Source organism: Oncorhynchus nerka, linkage group LG27 (assembly GCF_034236695.1).
Source record: "Oncorhynchus nerka isolate Pitt River linkage group LG27, Oner_Uvic_2.0, whole genome shotgun sequence".
Taxonomy (NCBI): Eukaryota; Metazoa; Chordata; class Actinopteri; order Salmoniformes; family Salmonidae; genus Oncorhynchus; species Oncorhynchus nerka.
This window is the reverse complement of record NC_088422.1, coordinates 50,745,731-50,759,682: the sequence shown is the minus strand read 5'-3', so window position 1 is coordinate 50,759,682 and position 13,952 is coordinate 50,745,731. Positions and strand designations below refer to the sequence as shown.

Below are 13,952 nucleotides of genomic sequence, written 5' to 3'. Positions count from 1 at the left end.
ATAACTGACAATGATCACAGGACATTAAAGCCGTTTCATGTTGAAACTATGTGTGAATTCATTATGCTCCAGGGTGAAGACTCCCCTAGGTCAGTGGAGGCTGCTGAGGGGAGGACGGCTCATAATAAGGGCTGGAACGAAGCAAATGGAATGGAATCAAACAAATGAAAACCATGTGTTTGATACCATTCCACTGATTCCGCTCCAGCCATTACCACAAGCCTGTCCTCCCCAATTAAGGTGCCACCAACCTCATGTGCCTTAGGTACAGATCTAGGATCGTCTTACCCTCCCCCAATTCTAACCTTAACAATTAGTGGGGAAAATGCCAAACTGACAAGATCAGTGTCTAGGAGCAAATACACCATGTCAAATACTGTAGGTGTGTGGGTCTCTGCTGTTGTTTCTGGTCTATGTTCTCTGGTAATGAGGTCATCCAGGAGTTGGCCTACACACATGCGCTGGACACAGGAAAAAGATAGGAAAAGAGGCACAGACTTTCCAGTTGAGAGGATCATTAGGTCTGGGCAGGAAAATGCATACACACAAAACACTGTCTTGGCAAATGTTTTGGCAAAATGAAACATTTTTCAAGCATCTGTTTTGCTAGCAGTAAAATTGTTGTGTTTCGTTCAATTAACCCCTGGGCCACAAGTGGTCCTACACCACTCACCCTCCGTTCTGGGGCTGAAACAGCCAGGTGGAAAGGTCAAAAAACACTCAGTTTCTCTCTCTCTCCCATACAACACACACACACAAAACACCAATAAAACTGGATAGAGAGAATAACAGGAGATATAATGAGGTGAGAGGTTTAGAGAAAACTCAACCCTCTGTAACATGAAAATGTGTGTGTGTGCGCTTTTCTGTGAATGTGTGCATGTCATCATGCATGTTCTCTCTCATGTATTACCTGACAGGTATAGAGGTGAAAGGTTTCTTGTAGATGTCAGCCAGTTTATCCATGACCACGGCAGCAGTAGTGAAGATACGGTAGGTGTGGAGGAAGGTGTTGAGGAAGTCGATGGAGAGGAAGCGCAAGTCCGTCAGCCTTTCCAGTAGCCGCTCCACGCTGGCGTAGCGAATCTGTGGGACCTTGCAGGAGTTGAGTGTCTTGCTGAAGCAAATGTCAACGTCATCTTTATGGAGGCGCATATCAGATCTGATGGACGGACACACACACACCACAATCACTGGTGATCTAATCATTGGATTGCTAGGATTACTCACACAGAAGTTTTAAGTATGGATAAACACTTAAAGTTGCAGTAAGTCATGTCAGAAGCTAGCAGATTAATTACTTACCGACAACCGCTGCAAATGCCAATAAAACTACATCACGCTTTCAAATTCACTTTCCTTGCTTTGTCTAACACTATAAATCAATCGATCAAAGGAGTTTTGTGGGTCAGAGTGCAGGATTTATTTAGTTTCATAGCACAAATATTTGTTTGCACATATCACAATGTTACCAACACTTTGTAAATTTTTGAAAAAAAATGTGTGACCAGATACAATGCTATTTCACAGTAAACAAATTGACAACAGACTTTCAGCACGCATATTTGTGAGGACACTCAAAAAGCACGGCACTTACACAAATGACTGATTGGCTGAGAGAAATTGATGATAAAATTCTGGGGGGCTGTCTTGTAAGACTTCAGTGAAGCTTTTAATATTATAGATCATAGTCTTTCTGGAAAAATGGATGTGTTATGGCTTTACACCCCCTGCTATAATGTGGATAAAGAGCTACTTGTCTAACAGAACACAGAGGGTGTTTTTTAATGGAAGCCTCTCAAACATTATGCAGGTAGAAGCAGGAATTCCCCAGGGTAGCTGTTTAGGCACATTGCTTTTTTCAATCTTTACTAATGAGATGCCACTGGCTTTGAGTCGTGTGATCAGGTGCCACAAAGGGGGATAATGGGAAATTGCAGTTGGCTCAGAACAGGGCGGCATGACTGGCCCTTAAAAGTACACAGAGAGCTAACATTAATGACATGCATGTCAATCTCTCATGGCTCAAAGTGGAAGAGAGATTGACTTCCTCATTACTTGATTTTGTAAGAGGTTGATAAACTGAAGGTACTGAGCTGTCTGTTTAAAATACTAGCACACAGCTTGGACAACTATGCATACCCCACAAGACATGCCACCAGAGTTCTCTTCACAGTCCCCAAGTCCAGAACAGACCATGGGAGGCGCAAAGTACTACATAGAGCCATGACTAAATGAAACTCTATTCCACATCAGATGATGCAAGCAGTAGAATCAGATTAAAAAAGCAGATACAAATAGACGCTATGGAACAGCGGGGACTGTGAAGTAACACACAGGCACAGACACACACACACGTGGATTTTTCATTGTAGATATGTCGTTGTGGAGTATGGGCCTGAGGACACACACTTAGTGTGTTGTGAATTCTGTACTGAATGTATTGTAATGTTTTTAAAATTGTATAACTGCCTTAAAACTTCTCTAGGATAGGGGGCAGCATTCGGAATTTTGGATGAAAAGCGTGATCAAATTAAACTGCCTGCTACTCATGCGCAGAAGATAAGATATGCATATTATTAGTATATTTGGATAGAAAACGCTCTAGTTTCTAAAACTGTTTGAATCATATCTGTGACTATAACAGAACTTATTTGGCAGGCGAAACCCTTCAATAGGGCTTTCATTGGGAATTCAGATTGCAGTTCATATTGCTTCCACTGGATGTCAATAGTCTTAAGAAATTGGTTGAGGTTTTTCCTTTGAGAAATGAAGAAGTAACACTGTTCAGAATGAGGCTGAAGGGAAGTGTACTCTTTGTTAGAGGCGCGTGACCTGAAAGGAATCCACTTATCATAAATATTGGTACATTTGTGGACAAAAGTCCAAAGAAAATAGCCAAGAAATCTGCATTAAAAAAATGAACACCACCACCAACTAAGGAGGTTCAGTCAAAAAAGCAGTGGCTTTTACAATAGCTGTGTTAAATACGGCAGTGTTCCTCACACCTGGGCCTGGAGGAAATGCAGGCTCATGTTTCAGCCAAGAAGTAACAAACCTGATCAACTATTCATAAATACTTTGAGTGGTATATTCAGGTATGTTAGCTCTGGGTTAGAACTAAGCCATACACACTGGAGCAAAAGCAGGTGTGACAGACACAGACATGTGTTAACGTATACAGTTTAAGTCGGAAGTTTGCATACACTAGGTTGGAGTGATTAAAACTCGTTTTTCAACCACTCCACACATTTCTTGTTAACAAACTAGAGTTTTGGCAAGTCGGTTAGGACATCTACTTTGTGCATGACACAAGTCATTTTTCCAACAATTGATTACAGACATATTATTTCACTCTATCACAATTCCAGTGGGTCAGAAGTTTACATACACTAAGTTGACTGTGTCTTTAAACAGCTTGGAAAATTCCAGAAAAGTATGTAATGGCTTTAGAAGCTTCTGATAGGCTAATTGACATCATTTGAGTCAATTGGATGTGTACCTGTGGATGTATTTCAAGACCTACCTTCAAACCCAATGCCTCTTTGCTTGACATCATGGGAAAAACAAAAGAAATCAGCCAAGATCTCAGAAAAAAATTGTAGACCTCCACAAGTCTGGTTCGTCCTTGGGAGCAATTTCCAAACGCCTGAAGGTACCACGTTCATCTGTACAAACAATAGTACGCAAGTATAAACACCATGGGACCACGCAGATGTCATACCGCTCAGGAAGGAGACGCATTCTGTCTCCTAGAGATGAACGTACTTTGGTGCGAAAAGTGCAAATCAATCCCAGAACAACAGCAAAGGACCTTGTGAAGATGCTGGAGGAAACAGGTACAAACGTATCTATATACACAGTAAAACGAGTCCTATATCGACATAACCTGAAAGGACGCTCAGCAAGGAAGAAGCCACTGCTCCAAAACCACCATATAAAAGCCAGACTACGGTTTGCAACTGCACATGGGGACAAAGATCGTACTTTTTGGAGAAATGTCCTCTGGTCTGATGAAACAAAAATAGAACTGTATGGCCATAATGACCATCGTTATGTTTGGAGGAAAAAGGGGGAGGCTTGCAAGCCAAAGAACACCATCCCAACTGTGAAGCACGGGGGTGGCAGCATCATGTTGTGGGGGTGCTTTGCTGCAGGAGGGACTGGTGCACTTCACAAAATAGATGGCGTCATGAGGGAGGACAATTATGTGGATATACTGAAGCAACATCTCAAGAGATCAGTTAACTTCTTGCGTCGAGCAATCCCGTATCCGGGAGCGTAATCATAGCCTCAAGCTCATTACCATAACGCAACATTAACTATTCATGAAAATCGCAAATGAAATGAAAGAAATATATTCACTCACAAGCTTAGGCTTTTGTTAACAAATATGCTTTTCAACCATAGCTACACAAGCATTTGTGTAAGAGTATTGATAGCTAGCATAGCATTAAGCCTAGCATTCAGCAGGCAACATTTTCACAAAAACAAGAAAAGCATTCAAATAAAATCATTTACCTTTGAAGAACTTCGGATGTTTTCGAGGAGACTCTCAGTTAGATAGCAAATGTTCAGTTTTTCCAAAAAGATTATTTGTGTAGTAGAAATCGCTCCGTTTTGTTCATTACGTTTAGCTAAGAAAACCCCCCGAAAATTCAGTCATTACAACGCCAAACTTTTTTCCAAATTAACTCCATAATATCGACAGAAACGAACGTTGTTTAGAATCAATCCTCAAGGTGTTTTTCACATATCTATTCGATGATAAATCATTCGTGGCAGTTGGGTTTCTCCTCTGAAACAAATGGAAAAATACACGCAGCTGGAGTTACGCAATAATTTCGACGGAGGACACCACGCGGGCACCTGGTAAATGTAGTCTCTTATGGTCAATCTTCCAATGATATGCCTACAAATACGTCACAATGCTGCAGACACCTTGGGGAAACGACAGAAAGTGTAGGCTCATTCCTGGCGCATTCACAGCCATATAAGGAGACATTGGAACACAGCGCCTTCAAAATCTGGGGCATTTCCTGTTTGAAATTTCATCTTGGTGTCGCCTGTAGCATCAGTTCTGTGGCACTCACAGATAATATCTTTGCAGTTTTGGAAACATTGGAAAGTTAAAGCTTGGTCGCAAATGGGTCTTCCAAATGGACAATGACCCCAAACATACTTCCAAAGTTGTGGCAAAATGGCTTAAGGACAACAAAGTCAAGGTATTGGAGTGGCCATCACAAAGTCCTGACCTCAATCCTATAGGACATTTGTGGGCAGAACTGAAAAGGTGTGTGCGAGCAAGGAGGCCTACAAACCTGACTCAGTCACACCAGCTCTGTCAGGAGGAATGGGCCAAAATTCACCCAACTTATTGTGGAAAGCTTGTGAAAGGCTACCCGAAACATTTGACCCAAATTAGACAATTTAAAGGCACTGCTACCAAATACTAATTGAGTGTATGTAAACTTCTGACCCACTGGGAATGCGATGAAATAAATAAAAGCTGAAATAAATAATTCTCTATTATTATTCTGACATTTCACATTCTTAAAATAAAGTGGTGATACTAACTGACCTAAGACAGGGAATTTTTACTAGGATTAAATGTCAGGAATTGTGAAAAACAGTTTAAATGTATTTGGCTAAGGTGTATGTAAACTTCTGACTTCAACTGTATGTGGGCGCTCTTACTTAATCATATGAGGCACGGTGACTTTGGAGTTCTCCTCGAATACACTAGTCATCAAACCATTGCAGCGGATATTATCGATACACTAGAGAGAGAGGGCGAGAGAGAGAGGAAAAGGGAGGAGAGGGAGAGTTAGTGCAGATAAGTGGAGTGAAAGATCAATCTAAACCTCAATCTGATATATTAGCAACATCCAACATCCTAATATAAAAGATGTCGTATGTAATTATGGTTTACAAAAAATGTATCAAAACCCTAAGGAAAGATATGTTGTTATTAAAGCTTTTCCTTTGACCTAATCTTTGTTTAGAATCAAGCCAAGCCTCAGAGGAGGTGCAGTGTGTGTGTGTGTGCATGCATGTGTGTGTGTGTGTGTGTGTGCGTGCGTGTATGTAGGGGGAACACTGGGTTAAATGGAATGAGCCAAGCACAAACCAGGGTTTGACCCCTGGGGAACCAACCACTCTGTTTACTCCCTGCAAAGCCTCATGGGATACCCAGAGGGAAACACACGGTGCTGTTTGTGAACTTTTTGTTGTTCGGTTATTATTCCAAGAAGAGAAAGCGAGAAAGAGAAAGTGAGAGAGTTAGTTACCTGGCTGATGTCGCTGGTCCAGGCAGCTTTCTCCTGTCGTGAGGGAGCCAACAAGACTACAGTGAAGGAGGGTGAGTCAGACGGCTCGATGATCAGCTTAAAGTCCAACTGACCGAATACCTGACCACCACTGGACTTCGCTAAAAACAAGGGAAGGGAGAGTGAGAAAGAAAATGAGAAGATTGGGTCACCTAGGGTGACAGTGTATTTTGGTATGACACGAGATAAAGATTAATACATGAATAAGATATAAGCTGGTCCACTTCATTTACCCCTGCAGTGTGTGTGTGTGTGTGTGTGTGTGTGTATGTCACTCAAAGTTCCGTCCCTGGAAGTCTGTGAGTGAAAAGACCCCGCTGTAAGGTTAATGAGTGAGTGATGCCATAGGATCAGCATGAGTGTCATTTAAAGGGAAGGCTGTTAGCTGGTATTTGAAGGGATGTGAGGGTCAGCCAGAGCTTTATCTGTGGACACTTATCTTTTGACACTAATTAACCTGTATGGAGACAGAGACTTAATGAGCCTGTCTGAGTCACTGCATAGATCTAAAGGACTGGGGTTGGTTAACACACACACTTTACTCACAGTCGTCGTCGCTGGTCTCTGTTTCTTCTATGAGGGTACATTCTATCAGAGATAGGACTCCACCTTGCTGCAGAGAGAGGTCCGAGGTCATTGACTGTTTGTGTTTTTTTTGTGTGCTTAAAATATGACTAGGTCCCAATTCTCCACCTTTCTCCCAAAGTGTACAATTACACAAATTATCTCATGGATTTAACAATGGTGGAAACTCATTCTACCAATATGATTTTAAATCCAACCCCGGGAGTATGTAACTGCACACTTCTGGAAAAGGGTGGAGAATTATAGCCAGTAAGTATGCGTGTGTGTGGCTCACCTTGAGCAGGTGCAGCTTGCCTCCTGAGCTGCGTGTGCAGATCAGAAAGTGTTTTGTAAACAGGAAGCACTGTCTCTCTCCTTCCTTCTTCAGAGACAGAGAGCCCAGACGCACCTTACTGAGCTTCCCCCTCTCCACTGACGGCAGCTGAATCAGAGAACCTGGCGGGGGAGGGCAATGGGGGAGAGAGGGAGGAGGGAGTAAGAGGTGGTGTTGAGAGACAGGAAGAGTGGGGAGAGGTGAGTGTGAGAAAAAAATGTAAAAGCCTTGTCCAAGCCAGAACTGCCCATCTCCTGTTTCTGTAGCATGAGGCAGCTTGATGTACAAAAACAGACCCTGGACAGGACGCTAGTTTATCGCAGGGCCTTATCCCCAATCAATCTCTTTAATGCCAAGCAGAGAGGTATCAAGTCCCATTTTTAGACTCTTTGGTATGACTCAACCAGGGATTGAACCCCCAACCTTCCAATGACGGGGAGGACAGTCTAACCACAAGGCCACTGAGATGGATATGAGAAATACTGTTACATAAACAATGGTTTGTGTCATGAATGTGTAAGTGAATTCTGATGTGTGTGGGCATATACCTGTGTATGTGTGCACGCTCACCCTGTCTGACGAAGGTCTGACTGGTGTCCAGTAGTATATCACATCCCTCTACAATCATCCTCTCGATGGCCAGGTTCTTACGGATGTTCTCTGTATCACTCACCTCATCATGCATCACCCTGAGGAAACACACAAACATGATATACTACATGAAATGTCTAAGAGGTGATAATTCATACCTGAATGTGTTGAGGTATTCGTACTCATTGATACACCCACAAATAAACACACACACACAAACACACACCTTGACAGCTCCTCTAGTTTGGACTTGGCGAACTCCAGGCTCTTGCGCTCTACGTGTTCGTGCGGAGTGTGCGCCAACAGCTCATGCAGGGTGATGATGTAACGAGGAATCTAAGAAAAACAAATAGAGGAAGAAAAGAAGAGAGAGATAGAGGGTAATTGGGAGAAGGGTGAGGTATTTAATTGAGACTTTATGGTTTGAATGTTTATGAGCAAGGCCACAGATAGGGTTCTACAAGTAGGTATTTGCTAGGTGAGTAGGTATTTGCTAGGTGAGTGTGTGCGTTACCGCTACACGCATTCATTCGTTACCGCTACACGCTCCATTACCTCACTTATTACCTCCTCTATATCTGGCAACCGCTTAGGTTCTTTCCCCAGTCAGTATTGTTTGTGTTTCATGTCTATATGCTACTTGTGTTTGTTATTTTGCTCGATGTTCCGTTTATTATTAAACTCACCACCTGCACTTGCTTTCTGACTCCCAGCGTATACGTTACAGAACATATGGTTTGTGGTGGTGTGAGTGCATGCGTGCGTGTGTGCAGGCATGTGTGAATGCGTGTGCGTTACCGCTACTCCCCTCAGGGGTTTGATGTCGCCGGTATACTAACCACTGGTCCTGGATCCATCATTACGCACACCTGGTATCAATCATTACACACACCTGCACGTCAGACACACCTGGACTCCATTACCTCACTTATTACCTCCCCTATATCTGGCAACCGCTTAGGTTCTTTCCCCAGTCAGTATTGTTTGTGTTTCATGTCTATACGCTACTCGTGTTTGTTATTTTGCTCGATGTTCCGTTTATTATTAAACTCACCACCTGCACTTGCTTTCTGACTCCCAGCGTATACGTTACAGAACATATGGTTTGTGGTGGTGTGAGTGCATGCGTGCGTGTGTGCGTTGCACAAATCAGAATCACATTTGCGCTATCGATTTTCTATCGCTCATTTGCGCACTATATCACAGTGTGAGGCTGTAGGTCAATTAACCTTGTCGGAGTGGGCGCCATGATTCTAGTTTGTGGGCTAGGCAGGCTACTGCCTGGGAAGGTCTCCCACTCAGATGTATGAGATAGGGAGGCAGGGGGGTAGGTACACCTCAGGTCTCTCCATTGGAAGCCCGAGGTAGGGGGAGCGGGGGAATCTATCAAATAGCGCACCTCTAACTTTGTACAGTACTAATGCAATTAGTAAAATTAGTCACACTAGAAAATGCTACCAAAGAAACCACAATTCGTTCATAATATGAATATATATAGTTTCACAAACATATTGTTGCATTTTTTTTCTGGTTTGTGCGAAATTGTGAACAATAATACAAAACCAGTCTGCACACCAATGTGAATTGGTTTAGTCTTGACACTTGGTTGACAGTGTTGGGTGATGGGTAATGTATTGACGCTCGAGTGCCAAATCCACACATTTGTTTCTATTTGTCTTTGTTACTACTTTTTGATATTTGAGTCTTTGTATTTATATTGTTTTAAATGTTATGATTATTTATTTGTGTTCCAAATGTCTGAATAAAATGTGTTAGTGCAGAATGGTGCTTTTTTTGGGGGGGGCTTGGAACCGCTACTGATGCCCGTGCATGTGTGTTACCTGGAACATGGGGTATGTGAGGAAGGTCTCCAGCATCCTGCCCTCACAGGCAGCATTAGCCTCATACTGCTTCAGCAGCTTATCGAAGTCTCGGTTCTGCTTGCAGTTGGCCAGCACTTGCAGGCTGTACTGGTGGTTCCTCACAAACTCCTGGTAGATGTTCAGCATAGGCAGCAGGATGTCAAACAGGTCCGCTAGACACACACACACACAAATGTATAAATATATTCTACAGTACACGACAGGCTGGTTTCCCAGACACAGATTAAGCCTAGTCCTGAACTAAAAAGCTCTTTCAATGGAGAATCTCCATTGAATAGAAATACTAGACATAGAACTCAAATATATAACAAATAGGGGCCAGGTAGAGAGAACAATAAATGAACTAAGCTAAAATGAGATTAGATTAGCATTAGAGCCTGTTCAGTTTGGCCTGTCCCTGGCCATGTCTCGACGCATTTTCCTCTTACACAACCCATTCCTTACAGGCTGGTCTCCTAGCAAATGCTTATCGGTAGGCTGTTGAGGTTTTTAGGAGGAGAAATTATGGGATGTCAAGCCATTGTATGTGTGTGTGTGCGAGAGAGAAAGTGATGAGACGTTGTTTCAATAAGATGAGTGTGTGTGTGTCTGTGTGCCTGAGATAGGCAGCAGTAAGACATCAAGGCCAATTCAGCGCTGAGGAACTGACCTTGATGTCAGTGCAAGACTGGGGTGTTTGTCTTGCATTGTCTGTGAGTGTGTGTGTTTTGACCAATATCCTCTTCATAACAAAGCTCTTAGTTTCTAGAACTGCAAGACCAAAAATAGTTTGTGTAGTCCTGTGAAACCGGCCCTATGACCCCCAATTAAGTCACTTCCTGCAATTAGACAGACAGACAGGCAGACACAGACAGGCAGACACATTTTATTTTATTTTTATTTCACCTTTATTTAACCAGGTAGGCAAGTTGAGAACAAGTTCTCATTTACAATTGCGACCTGGCCAAGATAAAGCAAAGCAGTTTGACACATACAATGACACAGTGTTACACATGGAGTAAAACAAACATACAGTCAATAATACAGTATAAACAAGTCTATATACGATGTGAGCAAATGAGGTGAGATAAGGGAGGTAAAGGCAAAAAAAAGGCCATGGTGGCAAAGTAAATACAATATTAGAAGTAAAACACTGGGATGGTAGATTTGCAGTGGAAGAATGTGCAAAGTATGAATAAAAAATAATTTACATTTACATTTAAGTCATTTAGCAGACGCTCTTATCCAGAGCGACTTACAAATTGGTGCGTTCACCTTAAGACATCCAGTGGAACAGCCACTTTACAATAGTGCATCTAAATCTTTTAAGGGGGGTGAGAAGGATTACTTTATCCTATCCTAGGTATTCCTGAAAGAGGTGGGGTTTCAGGTGTCTCCGGAAGGTGGTAATTGACTCTATAATGGGGTGCAAAGGAGCAAAATAAATAAAATAAATACAGTAGGGAAAGAGGTAGTTGTTTGGGCTAAATTATAGGTGGGCTATGTACAGGTGCAGTAATCTGTGAGCTGCTCTGACAGTTGGTGCTTAAAGCTAGTGAGGGAGATAAGTGTTTCCAGTTTCAGAGATTTTTGTAGTTCGTTCCAGTCATTGGCAGCAGAGAACTGGAAGGAGAGGTGGCCAAAGAAAGAATTGGTTTTGGGGGTTCCCAGAGATATATACCTGCTGGAGCGCGTGCTACAGGTGGGTGATGCTATGGTGACCAGCGAGCTGAGATAAGGGGGGACTTTACCTAGCAGGGTCTTGTAGATGACATGGAGCCAGTGGGTTTGGCGACGAGTATGAAGTGAGGGCCAGCCAACGAGAGTGTACAGGTCGCAATGGTGGGTAGTATATGGGGCTTTGGTGACAAAACGGATTGCACTGTAATAGACTGCATCCAATTTGTTGAGTAGGGTATTGGAGGCTATTTTGTAAATGACATCGCCGAAGTTGAGGATTGGTAGGATGGTCAGTTTTACAAGGGTATGTTTGGCAGCATGAGTGAAGGATGCGTTGTTGCAAAATAGGAAGCCAATTCTAGATTTAACTTTGGATTGGAGATGTTTGATGTGAGTCTGGAAGGGGAGTTTACAGTCTAACTAGACACCTAGGTATTTGTAGTTGTCCACGTATTCTAAGTCAGAGCCGTCCAGAGTAGTGATGTTGGACAGGCGGGCGGGTGCAGGCAGCGATCGGTTGAAGAGCATGCATTTAGTTTTACTTGTATTTAAGAGCAATTGGAGGCCACGGAAGGAGAGTTGTATGGCATTGAAGCTTGCCTGTAGGGTTGTTAACACAGTGTCCAAAGAAGGGCCAGAAGTATACAGAATGGTGTCGTCTGCGTAGAGGTGGATCAGAGACTCACCAGCAGCAAGAGCGACATCATTGATGTATACAGAGAAGAGAGTCGGTCCAAGAATTGAACCCTGTGGCACCCCCATAGAGACTGCCAGAGGTCCGGACAGCAGACCCTCCGCAGGAAGGTGCACATGCAGGAAGTTGGGCAGACAGACAGACATTTTATACCAATATCCTCTTCAGAATTCATAACAGGGGGACGCTAGAGAGTGTGCTATGGAATATACGTGTTTTGTTGAGCTCTGCTCAATTTTGAAACAAATTCATGTTTAAATTGTATTTAACTAGGCGAGTCAGTTAAGAACAAATTCTTATTTACAATGATGGCCTACCCCGGCCAAACCCTAACCCTAATCAAGTTTGCGGACGACACAACAGTGGTAGGCTTGATTACCAACAACGACGAGACGGCCTACAGGGAGGAGGTGAGGGCCCTCGGAGTGTGGTGTCAGGAAAATAACCTCACACTCAACGTCAACAAAACTAAGGAGATTGTGGACTTCAGGAAACAGCAGAGGGAACACCCCCCTATCCACATCGATGGAACAGTAGTGCAGAGGGTAGTAAGTTTTAAGTTCCTGGGCGTACACATCACAGACAAACTGAATTGGTCCACCCACACAGACAGCATCGTGAAGAAGGCGCAGCAGCACCTCTTCAACCTCAGGAGGCTGAAGAAATTCGGCTTGTCTCCAAAAGCACTCACAAACTTCTACAGATGCACAATCGAGAGCATCCTGTCGGGCTGTATCACTGCCTGGTACGGCAACTGCTCCGCCCACAACCGTAAGGCTCTCCAGAGGGTAGTGAGGTCTGCACAACGCATCACAGGGGGCAAACTACCTGCCCTCCAGGACACCTACACCACCCGATGTCACAGGAAGGCCATAAAGATCATCAAGGACAGCAACCACCCGAGCCACTGCCTGTTCACCCCGCTATCATCCAGAAGGCGTGTTCAGTACAGGTGCATCAAAGCTGGGACCGAGAGACTGAAAAACAGCTTCTATCTCAAGGCCATCAGACTGTTAAACAGCCACCACTAACATTGAGTGGCTGCTGCCAACACACTGACTCAACTCCAGCCACTTAAATAATGGGAATTGATGGGAAATTATGTAAAATATATCACTAGCCACTTTAAACAATGCTACCTAATATAATGTTTACATACCCTACATTATTCATCTCATATGTGTACGTATATACTGTACTCTATATCATCTACTGCATCCTTATGTAATACATGTATCACTAGCCACTTTAACTATTCCACTTTGTTTACATACTCATCTCATATGTATATACTGCACTCAATACCATCTACTGTATCTTGCCTATCTTGCCTACCATCACTCATTCATATATCTTTATGTACATATTCTTTATCCCCTTACACTTGTGTCTATAAGGTAGTAGTTTTGGAATTGTTAGCTAGATTACTTGTTGGTTATTACTGCATTGTCGGAACTAGAAGCACAAGCATTTCGCTACACTCGCACTAACATCTGCTAACCATGTGTATGTGACAAATAAGATTTGATTTGATTTGATTTGAAACCCTAACCCGGACGATGTTGGGGCAATTGTGCGCCGCCCTATGGGACTCCCAATCACAGACGGTTGTGATACAGCCTGGAATCGAACTCCCAATCACAGGGTCTGTAGTGTCTGTCTGTCTTATTACAGGAAGTGACTTAATTGGGGGTCATAGGGGCGGTTTCGCAGGACTAAAATGGTTTAATATTACCAAATTGTACATATTTGTGACCGGGGGACCCGGCATATGAAATCTGAAGTCAATCTACACAAACTATTTTTGGTCTTGCAGTTCTAGAAACTAAGAGCTTTGTTATGAAGAGGACTCATTGAGATGTAGTTCCTTAGATCACTTCGCCACTCGGGAAACCGAG

The 13,952-nt window shown here is 43.1% G+C and overlaps 1 protein-coding gene across 1 annotated transcript in view; it reads right to left on the bottom strand.

The window, feature by feature from the left end:
- rasgrf2b (Ras protein-specific guanine nucleotide-releasing factor 2b) overlaps positions 1-13,952 on the bottom strand; it is a 168,369-nt gene that overhangs the window by 75,187 nt on the left and 79,230 nt on the right. The window contains 8 exon segments of the mRNA XM_029638509.2: positions 914-1,162; positions 5,698-5,780; positions 6,291-6,430; positions 6,876-6,942; positions 7,189-7,349; positions 7,798-7,916; positions 8,045-8,154; positions 9,660-9,853. Coding sequence (XP_029494369.2) covers positions 914-1,162; positions 5,698-5,780; positions 6,291-6,430; positions 6,876-6,942; positions 7,189-7,349; positions 7,798-7,916; positions 8,045-8,154; positions 9,660-9,853 — 1,123 coding nt within the window.